This window comes from Megascapheus bottae, chromosome 14 (genome assembly GCF_031878675.1).
Source record: "Megascapheus bottae isolate mThoBot1 chromosome 14, mThoBot2.hap1, whole genome shotgun sequence".
Classification (NCBI taxonomy): Eukaryota; Metazoa; Chordata; class Mammalia; order Rodentia; family Geomyidae; genus Megascapheus; species Megascapheus bottae.
The window spans coordinates 16204960-16218442 of NC_143522.1; the positions used below are offsets into that span (position 1 = coordinate 16204960).

At 35.8% G+C, this 13483-nt stretch overlaps 1 protein-coding gene across 22 annotated transcripts in view; it reads left to right on the forward strand.

Moving 5' to 3' along the window:
• Positions 1–13483, forward strand: part of Nrxn3 (neurexin 3) — a 1458248-nt gene that overhangs the window by 1402737 nt on the left and 42028 nt on the right. For 11 of the 22 annotated variants that reach the window (XM_090344617.1, XM_090344623.1, XM_090344627.1 and 8 more), the window contains one exon: positions 3033–3120. In XM_090344617.1, the coding sequence (XP_090200743.1) occupies positions 3033–3120 (88 nt within the window). The remainder of the gene's footprint in view (positions 1–3032; positions 3121–13483) is intronic. The other 11 variants (XM_090344618.1, XM_090344624.1, XM_090344628.1 and 8 more) reach the window with 1 other exon arrangement.

The window sequence follows — 13483 nt, forward strand, 5'->3', positions numbered from 1 at the left end:
GGTTCCATATTTTTTCTATGGTGAATAATGCTGCAATGAACATTGTTGTGCTAGTGGATTTAGTATGCCCTAGTTTCTGGATGGTTGGGTAAATGCCAAGTAGTGGAATTGCTGGGTCATAGGCGATCTCTATGTTTAGCCTTTTGAGGCACTGCCACACTGCTTTCCATAGTGGCTGAATGAGTTTGCACTCCTACCAACAGTGTAGTAGTGATCCCTCCTGGCCACATCCCCTCCAGCATCTGTTGTTATTAGTTTTCCTGATCCTGGCCATTCTAACTGGAGTGAGGTGGAATCTTAGAGTTGTTTTGATTTGCATTTCTTTTATGACCAGTGATGTGGAGCATTTCTTCATGTGTCTATAGGCCATTTTCGTTTCTTCTTCAGAGAAGACTCTCTTTAAGTCTTTGGCCCATCTTTTAATGGGATGGTTGTTACTTTGGAGATTAGTTTTGGAGTGATTCAATTTTTTGAGCTGTTGATATATTTTAGATATGAGGCCTTTGTCTGTTGTTTGGTTGGTGAAGATCTTCTCCCACTCTGTAGGCTTCCTAATTAATTTATTAGCTATGTCCTTTTCTAGGCAAGCATTCTACACTAGGCCAATGCTCCCAGCCCTCTTGAAGCTCTTTATGTATGTATTTTTCTTAACCTTCAGAAATGGAATGGTGGGGGTGTCAAAAAATGTAAGTAATGGATTATCAACAATGAACAGTCCTAATAAGGTCAGGATCTTAAAAGGTAGAGTGCATACTCACATTATTATGCATGACTTATTGATGGATTGATTAATTAGCCAGCTAAGATAGTTTTTTTGTTAAAATAACTTCCCCCAACCTATACCTTCCACTCTTCTTCCTGCTCTGTAAGTAGAAAAGCTGAAATTACAGGTGTGCTGTCGGTGGTCAAGCCTCTTCCACACACATGGCTCGCTATACAGCTATATAGCTATCATTAACATTCTTTGAGTCTCAGCTTGCATACGGGAGCTCCTGGTAACAATGGATTCCATTATATGTCACATGTAGTTATGTGACCGTGTTGCATGTAGTTCTACATGTCTATAAAGATTAGCAAAATGAAATTCTTGCAAAGGAAGGGCAGGGCTCAGAAAGTGTAAGAACAAGTGTATGGAGTCTGCAGGGTATCGTTAGGAGTCCATTTGGGGGGCGGGGATAGAACTAAGGTAGAGATGGAATAGGAAAATTGCCAGTAGCACTGAGAACAACATTGTCCATAGCACAAGAGGGAGGAACTTACATTAAGAGGAAGAGCCTGGAAAACCATCACCATTCTTTGGATTCATAAAAATGAGGCTATCTTTCCTAGAATTGAGTTCATATTTGCTAACATAATGTTATTTTATATGTTGGTTGCTATTGGAGTTTTCTATTGTATTCACATACTTGTTCAACTGAGTCTCCTTCACTGGCACTTACTTGGCTTGCTGGCTCTGCTGGTAGTCTACCAGTGGAACCTTGTCTCCAGTCTTGCATTTTGCTGGTTATTTTGGAGATAGAATCTAGTGAACTTTTATACCTGAGCTGTTTATGAACCATAAGTCTGTAGATCTTAGTCTCCTGAGTAGTTAGGATTTACAGGCGTGAGTTTCTACTGCAGGTTTTCAGTGGCCTTCTTAAATGTTACTATCTGGTCCTCAGTTTTTGAGAGAAGCTCATGAAATTTTATTAACTCAAAGTTAGGCACCAAAACCATACGGAGACCATTTCATAAGATCCTTATACTCAGATCACTAGCAATTTCTAAGTGAATATAACATATGACCATATTCTCAATTCTTTTATATAACTAAAACTTATGAAATTTTTAAACAATTTTCTTTTCCTAATTGAACTTTTTCTATAAAGTTTTAATGTCAAGAATACAATATATATTCACTTATGCAACCTTGATCTTTTAGAGGGTCACAGATCATAGTCATATTGAAGATTCTCCCTTGCTCCAATTCAAGCCATTTTATTCTGCCTATGGCGACTTCTTGCTTCAACAAAGCATAGGCTTTATACTGATCAAACAATAATTGTGGCCCTTCCAAAATGGCACTTGCCCTATAATTGTCATCTCCATTAGTACAGCTTACACTGATTCCCTTCCATCTCTATTCCCCAAATAATGGGAACTGGGCCTGGTAAAGGTCCCCTTAAAGCAAGAAATGCCAAAAGAATGCTCTTCATTTCTCTGGAACCAATAGGGACCCCCTCAGGATACAGCAAGTACTTTCAGATATTGCAAGTGAAGTACAAAATTCAATAGTGATTAATTAATTGACGTCCTATGTAACAAGGACTTTAATTACTGCCAATACGCACGGTCCTCTGTGTATTTTCTAAGATTACTGAACATGTAGCATTTCTATAAGACTCAAAAAAATGAAGTTGAACTAACACAATTGCAGTAGAAATTTGTTGTGCTCTCTTCAGGAAGAGCCTTATACCTGTGTCTGGAAGCTGTCATGTGTTATCAGTCTGTTGGTCCCCAGGACTAATTCAGCTAATTGCAGCAATTAAGGAAAAGAATCACCACTAGTGAGAGAAGCCATTATGCTCCAATGAACAGACTGCATTCCTCCGTGCTAACTCATTATGCATGCTGCTTATAGATTCACAGTCACCCAATCATGCACTTGAGACCACACACCATATGCACTGGAATTCTCCCCAAAGCACAGAGCCTTCCTGCATCCTGTGTCAGCCTAATTCTTCTCCACAGCCCTTCTCCTGCCCTTCTGACTGTCAAGCATGAAATGAGCATCAGGCACAGGATGGGAATTCTTAGGGATGAGTAGGATCATCATGAGTGTCCTGAAATCTGTTTGGTCCTCAGCAGAGAGAAGAACCACACAGATTGGCTGGACCAGTGTGAACAGACAGCATTAATGTAATGGTGGAATAAATGGTAAAGCCACAAGACTCTGATGCTTCTGTACATTGATTGATTTACTAATCTCCTTTCTTTGTTTTCTTTCCTCCATCCCCCCGCCCCACCATGTCTTTTTTCCTTGACATGAACAGCCAACCTCAGATGACCTTGTTTCATCGGCTGAATGTTCAAGTGATGATGAAGATTTTGTTGAATGTGAGCCGAGTACAGGTAGGTCAGGTCAGTCTTGTTTTGCTTGCTTTCTTTTTTTTTCTTCATTTGCAAAAGACAATACATATTTATATGTGACTATACATGTGCTTTATATATTATAGTGTGTTAAATGTGTATATTTTCTATATCTATGTATGTCTAAGCATACATATATAAATATTAATGTATAAAGAAAGGCATCAAATCCCATGGAAGGCCCAATAAGATCCCAGGGACACTAAAACTCCCCAGATAGTCAAAGAGCTAAGTCCATGGACTCTAACTCAACCTTGAGCCACCAGATCTCCCAGCTAAATACTGCAAATGGGTCGTGGCCAATGGAAAAATCTCAAAATTCATTGGTGACAAGGGCACAGGAACTCTGTACTGGAATGAGATCAGAAAAGCATGGTCCCAAACTGGAGGCAAAAAGATTGGTAGATATCATCCAAATCTCACCAATTGTTCTGAGTGTAAATGGCAGAAATAAGTAATAAAATAAAATAAAAATACTATTTTTTTCCATGGGATTCCAAAAGCAGTTAACATGGTATCCTATGTGTGTTAATTTTGTTTACTGTATGTCTAGAGAAGTTGTAGAATTGTAGCAAATGCAAAATTAGTACTGAGCCATGCCACGTTAACTGCTATGATGCTTCAAAATGTATCCATTATGCTAAAGTTGAATTGACTTTGGTCATTAGAAGCCTTAATGTATTCCCCTATTGGACCCAGATACATTTTGATATTTACTGCTCTTTCTTTATAGTGAGTCATGTCTAATACAATGTCGAGCAGGCAACTGCAGTCTGTGAACATTTCCTATGAACTTTTCCAAGTCGTGTGTTCTAAGACTTAGTATAAGTTAAACATGTATATGTCTATAATAGAGAACAGATATCATCGAATTTTTGTGTACGTTTATCAAAATTAAAAACTCAAGTTGGGTCAGAATCTTATTTCTGCAAAGGCTAAAACTAAATAAATAACAAACATCATAGTCAGTTGTTTGAGTTACTTTAATTTTCCTTTTTTTTTCTTTAAGAAAAAGTAAGCCACTAAGTAATTCTAGAGAAATTACAGCTTCATGGGGGAAAATAAAGAGAATATATCAAAAATAAAGTCCTTCCATTTTGTTCCTTCAAATGACTTAACATTTCAATTTTTGTTGAAGATTGATTGTTATTTTGCAAGTGATTTGGATCCAGGAAGTTCTTTGAGTTTCTAGACTTAGTATGACATCCCAATAATATGTCCCTACTATCATGAAGGGAGACTTGTTCCTTTAGTCATATAAAAAGCATGTAAACAGAACCTTGTAATTCAGATTTTTTCATGTTATTGGGTATTAATTCATCTATTCTCTTATTCAAAAAGTGTTTCTCAGCATTCAGGCAAAAGCACATACTGTATTCCTACATATGAGTGTTTCCTGTTCTAATAATTTTCAGAAATAAGCTGTCATAAAATAGATTTTCTGCAGAAATTACTTCTCCCACATAATTTAGTTCAAAAATTATTTTGTTTAAATACAATTCTACATATAAGTCTGAGCTAGATATGAAATACTCATATGTGAGTATATCAGGATTTTTAAGATACCGTTAGCTACCTGATTTTCTGAAGGATAGTTTTCAGATCTAGATTTTAATGAGGACTGTCTGCTTATCTAATCACAGATGTACCTTCTTTCTTAGAAAAGGTATCAACATGAAAGGCCCGGCCATTCAGAAATATTGTCACAATCTCCTCCTAGTCGCTCTTTTCCTAAAGGTCTTCATTGTAATATCCTTCATAGCAAGGCAGAAGGCTTTTCCAGATCTGAGACCCACAAGTTCTACAGTTTCTTAGGTGGATGCTATATATTACTGTTTGATAGAAACCAATCTTGAATGGCTCCAAATTCATTAGCTTTCCATTGAGTCCACTGGTATTTTCTTTTATCTGATTCAAATGCAGACAACAGAAATCCAATATTTAGTGTTTCTTGAGGAACATGAGCAGGCAGAGCAATGCAATTTTAAAAGCACTCACTTGTTCTGCAAGGGAGTATGGGAAGGTGTACATAAACTGGAGGCTGAGCACACACCCTGGAAGAGCTAACAAATAATGTAAACATTAATTCCCCCTGCCTGGAATCGTTCAATCCATTATATTTACAGTGAACATTTCTGCATTTCAAATTTATTTACTCCATAATGTATTACTGGTGAGTTCCTTGGATACACTGGGGAAAGGGGAAGATGCCATAGAAATAATTAATCCAAGAGTGGCCTCGGATATAGATTAACATCAATAAGGGCTACCTGCTTAGAGCAACACATCATCTTCTGCATAACCTGGCAACTATCTCTGTAGCCTCCACATATTTCTAAAATAAAAGTAATTAAAATCAGAAGTATTACACAATGTGGAGTATAACCCACCTAACGCTATAACCTACTGAGGAGTATTCATTCATTCACACTGTCCACAGAAGAACGGACAATGGCAATGCCATCTACGTTAGTTAGGTACCTTGTTAATCCTTCAAGTTCAAATGAACATTGAGATTCATGAACACTTCCTAATTCTCTTCCTCAATTTCTAAAAATTTACTCTTTGATAGGCCTGAGATTTGTTAGAAATTCACTGCAATTGGCTAATCACTCAGGCCTTCTAACACTCTTAACTATTATCATGTCTTCTGTTAGCAAATTTTATTATTCACTGTCTGTTTCATTTAAAAGGCATTGTACTTTTGCAGGTTATTTTCTGATTAACTTAATTAATTTTGGCCCTTAGTAGGTGCTATAATTGAATGACATTTGTTTTTGTTTGTGTACCAAGGTTTCAGTATTTTTTTTCTAATTTCAAATGGATTTCTAATGGTCTCCTTATGAATCAGATATAAGCAATTGATTTACACACTCAGAGTCTACTTTAAGGCCACCAAAGTTATATATAAGGACAATCTCAGTCGTGGTGAGTTTTATCTTATAGTAACTGAAAGCTTTGCCTTTTCTCAAAAGTATGAGAGCAGAATGAAGGTTCGGTTAAGACTGGTTGACTAAATTGGTTTGACTCCCAAATCTAGTTTTAATATTAAATTAAAACAAGAACATTTTTCCTATTTTTAATTTCATATCCTTACCATAAAGAACTCAAAGAAAATTTGTTATTTAAACTTTATGATTTCATACAGATAAATAGTGTCATAACAGCACTTACATTTCTTCAACAAAAATGTTTTTCTTGATTTTTCCCTATCCTTTTTCCCCTCTAGGAACTGTGTCCTTTTATAAATCAGACATTTTTCTGAATATTTGCTTTAGGAATCCAGAATCAAGCTTCTAAACACTAAATTTATATTAAAGCTATTGGTCACATAAAAATGGCCAGGAAACTATTTGAATAAATATTAACATGTAAATATGAGGATCAGTGTTAAAACCTAATCCATAACTGTTGATTGTATTCCTCACAAAAGTAGTATCTCAGTCAGGTGCCAGTGGCTGACACCTTAATCTTAGTGACTCAGGAGGCTGAGATCAAAGGATTGCAGTCTGAAGCCAGTCCAGACAGGAAAGTGCTGATAGGAAAGAGTCTAATATCCTATTAACCACCAAAAATCCACAAGTAAAGCTGTGGCTCAAGTGATAGCCAAAAACATGAAGAACAGCACACAGGCCCTGAATTCAAGCACCATGACCTGCAACAGAAGTGTCTATTTAATTAATTGCCTACACACCCCTTTCTTTCCAACTGCAGTTAAGTTGTGCAGTTCAGTCACAATTTACTGTCTTCCCCGGGTCTTTGGGTCTCATAAGAAAAAGAGATGGACTACAGAGAATTCAAATGACCAGTAGGTAATAATAAAACTCCCTCAATATTATGGAAACCAAATTGCCATTAAGATCTTAAACGTAGTTTATATGTGTGACCTAAAGTATAGAATGAATTAAGAAAAATGAGAGAAATTGATACAAACTGCTTTCCACTTCTCAGTCCTTCCTTCTAAGGGAACTTCTAATACTTACAACTTTTTTATAGTTAGGAATGACTATGTGGATTTTACACCATTACAGTCTTAAGACTCTAAAAATGGTGATGGCAAAAATGACGGTTAACAATAATAACAAAAACAACAACAATAATAAAATAAATAGCTTTTAGACCTTAGAAGGAAACCTAGCATTATTTAACTATATTGGTTCATCTAAGTGTTTACCAGAGATGCATTTTTCTGTCAGCCAATTAATAATTGTTTTTGACCCTGCATTTCAATGCAATATTCTTGAGCAGATTTCAAGAGACAGTACTCCTAACCAAAGGAAAACAGTAAAGGAAGTTACGGTGAAAGACAACCATCCATCAATATGATTGGTTCTAAACAACCTTCATGGGATTTGGACCAAGGGAGATGTTGGTTCATTTTTCTAGTGACAATTGCTAATAGATCACAAAATATACATTATTCCCAGAAATGTCAACTCTAAAGTCTTCATGTTTTCATTTAGTGACATTGATACCTCTTTATTAAGCTCCTCCCTGCATAAAACCCACCCCAGACTGAGATTTAAGATTAATCTAGGTGGAACTGGGTTCTTCATCTTTTCAGACTGAGACATCTCAGCAAAGTATTCATAGCAGGAAAGAAAAGCTGGTATTCAGTGGTAAAAAAAAAGAATCTCCTTATATCATTAGAACTTTGATTTGCTGAAACATGGCAGAAATACAGCCTCAATGATAAGAAAATACTTTTCTAATAAAAGATAAATAGAACCTCATTTACTAGACTTGACAGAAGACAAAAACATAAATGTCTGTCATTAGCCATGAACTTTGCAACCTTGCTTTGTAGGAATTCAATGTTTCATAGAAATCTTTAAGAGTTAGCAACATCTACTTTTGCTAACCAAGAAATTGTTTATTTATCAATTAATGCTAGAGAGATTTTTTTTCATTTCAAAATGAAACCCAGGACTGGCAAATAGAATCATACTTCAGGACTGGCAAGTACAATCATGCTTCAGTTTCACTAGTTTAATTACTATTTTTTCCCTAGTAAAATAGTAAATATCTAAAGTAAATTGCCATGACAGTGTTTGCACATCCAGGTCCAGACTGTCATGTCATTAGAGGAACTCAAGTTCATATAAAATATTTGGACAAACAGAAAATTATTGTAGGCAAATATTTTAGCTTGGAAAAAGAAGAAAAAAATAAATGTAAAATTACTTAATCATTAGTAGCTATGGTCTGTCATTTTTGAATTATAGTAGGTTAACATATGCAAAATCAAGGAGTCATATATTTAGGACGAGGTTAACTCCTAAACTAAATCAATTTGCTTTCATTGACATGTAATTTAGTAGAATATGTTCATGGGACAATAGTGCCCAATTTAATCACAGTTTCTTCATTAATCTATTGAATATGCAAATCATATCATATTTTTATAAACCAACTACTCCCCAACCCAAGTTAATTTAAACCATTGTAGTAATAATGTTAAATCTTTTAAAACTCTAATAGTGAAGTGCTTTAAAAATCAGAGTAAAGGAAAGATCCATTTTAGGCAATTAGTATAGTCTCTAAGGATTGACTGAACAAAATAATAAGTTTAATAACAAAAATTATAAAATGAAGAATGTTCTACTTGACTTCATTGCCTAAACTAGTTAGGATTATTGGAAAAAATAGCAAGAGAAGCAGGGAGAACAATATGAAAATGTAAATACTTCCACTGAAAGCATAATCACATATTCATATAGGCTCTAGGATAGGTACTGAGAAACAAAAATAAATAAGACCGTTCAGGTGCTGATGGCTCATGGATCTAATCCTAGCTACTCAGAAGGCTGAGACCTGAGGATTACATTCAAAGCTAATTCATGCAGAAGAGTATATGAGACTCAAATATTCAGTCACCAAGCAAAAAGGTGGAGGTATGGCTTAATTGGTAGCACACCAGCCTTGAACAAAATGGCCAAGTGTGATCTCAAAGCCCTGAGTTCAAGCTCTAGCTCACGCATATGTATGTGTGCACACATGTGCTCATACTCAAATAAGACAAGATTTCTTCCTGGAATCACAATCCATTAGCAAAAACAGGGAAGAAAATAAGGGAATTAAAAGAAAATGAGAAGGTGTTGGAGACATGAATCAGTTGGTAGAGTGCTAGCCAGTGAGTAACACTGTCAGGTCCTAAGTTAGAATGCTAGTCTCAGACCTTAAAAAATGAAAAAGAAAAAGAAAGAAAGTGAGGAAACAATGTGGCCAATAAATGGAAATTTCTAGAATGCTCTCCACAATCTTGGGATTAGTTCTTTGACACAATAAATAGTATTCCCTCTTTCAGGACAGGAAAGAAGACATTACAGAAGGCTTGCCAACTAGTGACAGGGTGAATTAACTTCAGAGTACATCGTTCTGTATCTTAGTTCAGGAACACAGAATTTCTCATTTGTTATAAATGAAAAATGAGTGTAGGTCAGTGATAAACTTTAGTATGAACTTCAAATATATAGTATGATCTAGCCCAGGACTATTTTTTTATTTTTTTGTAGTAGGGTTATGGCATACAGTTAAAGGAAGAATTTCAAGCCAAACTCATAAGAACTTCCTGATTTCAAATGCTAATGCAAGTAAATAATAAGGAATGAGCTTAATGTTGTCATTAAGCAAGCATCTCCCCCTCCCAATATATTTAAATAAGTAAAGAGGGACTGGGTTTTTAAAGAGGAGTTTGTATGGGTTTCCTTATTCTTTTTCATATGTGTTTTCTTATGTAAGCACCCATAAATGTACTGTATGTATGTATATATACATATTTATATATACATATATGTATATATACAATGTGCCTATCCCATACAGATAGTGCCTTTTGCTCCATAGATACATATAGACACAATATGAATGATATTAGAATAAGAGAAGCAAAGGTTAACAGCTCCTATCATCTGTCATATGTTTACACCAAAATTCATGCATCATTCTTAACCAGCATTGGCCTACCTAGACATGCATGATACTATTTTAACTTGACAAAGCATGTGAATTTTTATTTGGATTTGGTTTTTGTCTGTATCATATTTATAACAGGAATCCCATGATTCACGTATCCTTGGGAAGAGTGGAAGGAAAATAGTATACAGATATATCTATCTGTATCTGCACATCCCTGTGTATAGAAATATAAACAGATAGATATAACTTGTATATAACTGAAGCACATTTTCTGTCATTTCACCTCATCTTGTGCCGCATGAATTTTTGGTGTTCAATTTACTTTGTTTCTTTTGAATCATATTTAATATTTTTACCATTATGGCTATTTTAACTCATTGCTATTCTTTTATGAGTAAGTCTAATTATCATTTTTAAATACTGAGAGATACAGAGATATACAAATAAAACAAAGAAGGCAACAAAATCTTTTCTTGCCATCCTAATCTTGCATCCCTTCCCCTTCAGCATAGACTTAAGTATTTATCTCAAAATGAAACAAATCCCAACAAAATCCAAGAAAGTTGTGTACAAAAGAATGAAATACCATGTTTTCCTCTTTCACGCACATTTTTTTAAAACTGATTTCCTCCCTTTCCTCTTTTTTTGTTTCCCCTATATATCTGCACATCCCCCTTATTTACCTTTATTCCTCCCTTTATGACAATGTAATTAATTGAAAATAAAAACCAATGAATCAGAATGGGGAGGGGGACAAATCAAAGAGAATACAATACAAGGAAACGACAGACAAACACATCCCTTCCCACAACTTTCAGATGGCATAAAAAGAATTTTATTGCAGATACAGAATATATGTTGTATCTTCCATTTTTGGACAAGTACAGGATCATTGTATGGCATGCAGTGACACTATTGTAGCTGTTTGATTAACCATAGCCTCCATTTCTTGTGCATGGCTGTAATGACACCATTCATATTCCATCCAAACGACACATCCAGGATAACCCAGCAAGTTCAATGTCTGAGTTGTGGAGAACTTCCTTTTGTAGATGTAATATCTTGGGTGCTTGTTTTGTTTTATTATTATTTTTTTTTCCATTTGGGTCACCGCAACTCCCACGAGCTGCTCTTGTAGCATTTCTGTGTAGTTTTTGTTTTTGTATTTTCTTTCCTGTACACGGCAGTCAAGCATGTGTCTCTTGTCTAGCACATCTGTCTTGCCATCTTGTCTTCAAGTCCGCTGTTGTGGTGTCGTTCTGTGATTCTGTTCTCTGTTTGTAATAATGTGGTTTGAAAACCTCTGCCTTTATTTTCTCACTCCCCTCTTGTCTCTACTTTTAACCTTGCCCCAGGGAACTTCACAAAGAAGCAAAACAAATGTTCAGTTCCATTGTATGGCTGATGTGTGATTTGCACCTGGAAGTCATAAGTGACTCTTTTTCTTGGCTAATGAGGAAAAACTTACAGGGTGAAATGGCTATTGATAATGGTGATCAAACAACAGCAACAGCAATAACAATAATAGTAATAATTTAAAGACCCTTGTTGATTTCTAGGACATTATTAAATTGGCTTAGTGTTTAAGGGACTTCTTGGGAGAGCTCATTTTTAGCATTTTCTCATAGATAACCAACCTTCTAGTTAGAACAGTTCTTCAGAAGTGCATCAAGAGGAGACTGCTGAAAAAATTGCCAGTGAGAAAATATCAACAATTTCTGCTGTGCTAAGTAGTACCTGTTCCTAAACTGGTATAGAATTGTGGAAATCTGCATGCAAATTTTTTTTTATAAAACTCACTTGTGTTTATGCATTTTAATATAAGATATAAATGCACTCAGCAAGGCATCTAAAAAGGGAGAAAAAAATTTTAACTTCTTGGTTCTACTTCATACATATTTTAAGGTAAGATTATCTTTTAATCTCTGTGATATATTTTTTTTAATTCATGGAAGCATTAGAAGGCCAACACTTTGAATCAGACCTAAATTATTTATTTTCTCTTTCCAAAGCATATGACATGTAAAATTGCTTTATTTCTGAGACTAGATATTAAACCTTGAGGCAGAATTGGAAAAAAGTACCCAGTCCAGCTGTCTAGTTTGCCTGTGATTGCTGAGGTAATTTATATTACTTGAGAAGATCTCAGTGATTTGATCGTAATACTAGAAAAGTGACCCTTTGTAACAAAGTCCTATTAGGGTAGATATGGTTTGTGTTGTAGAGGGAGACAACAAATTATAAGAAACTGAACAAGCTCTGTGAAGCTAAGCAGAACTTCCTGCGGAAAGGACTTTCTCTCCTAAGCTAAGCAGAACTTTCTGAGACAGGGAAGAAGAAAGGAGACAGGAAGGTAGAGGAAGGAAAGAAGAAAGAGAAAGGCTAGAAGGAAGGGAGGGAGGGAGGAAGAGATGGAGGGTGGAAACAATAGTGGTTATGGGTAAGGTATATAGCAGCTTACTGATAAATGTTTAAACCAATGCATATATGAACATACCCTTGTACAGAGCCCTAATTTGCAGCATTTGTTTATTTCTGGAGTGTAAAATATTTTCACTGTAGCTGATTTCAACCCACCAATACAGTAGCCCCATATGACAGCTGTCTGAATTGGGCAGTGATGTTAACTAGCATATTACATACACACACACACACACACACATATTATTTATTACACAATCAGGATAAATATTAATTCTTCCCAGTGTGTGGTAAAGATAGGAAAGTAGTTAGGAGGTGATAAGTTTTAAAATAGTTCATTATCTTTTTAATATGTATTTGTAATATTTATATATTTTTAAAATTTTTGATCTGGTCACGCTTTCATAACACCTTGCAAAATCTCTCAGAACATAACAACCAATTCTCATAAACTGGCTGCAGTACACAACTGTTGTCATGCACGTCTAGTTATCTTATTTAACTTTCATTTTAAGTTATTAGGAGATGGAAATAATTTGAGAAGATTGGTACTCAGGCTTGCTTTTCCAAGATCTCATACCTGCATGTAAGTGGAAGAAATTGGATTCAAACTGAAAATGTTATGGGGTCAATAGGAGGGAGTCCACATATCCCTCCAGGTGGGGATTCCACGTCCCACCAGAGTCCACCACACAGAGACAGTCTCACATAAAAAGGTGAATTTATTGGGGAAATAGATGGTGAACTGACCAGCCAGGGACACAATGTAGACTCGGGAGCTGACACTGTGACCTGGAGCAGAGCTCACGCAGGGTTTTTAGGGGCAAAACCCATGCTGTCGAACCTGGCCACAAAGGTGGCCAATGGGATAGTCACATACACAGAGGGACCATTACCAGCTCCGGCCACACGCAGGTAGCCAATAGGGTCACAGTCTGGTGTTCGAATTTACCTATCACCTTAGTTGGAATTGGCGTGCAAATTGGAAAGGTCTCCACACAAAGCTGGGCCTCTC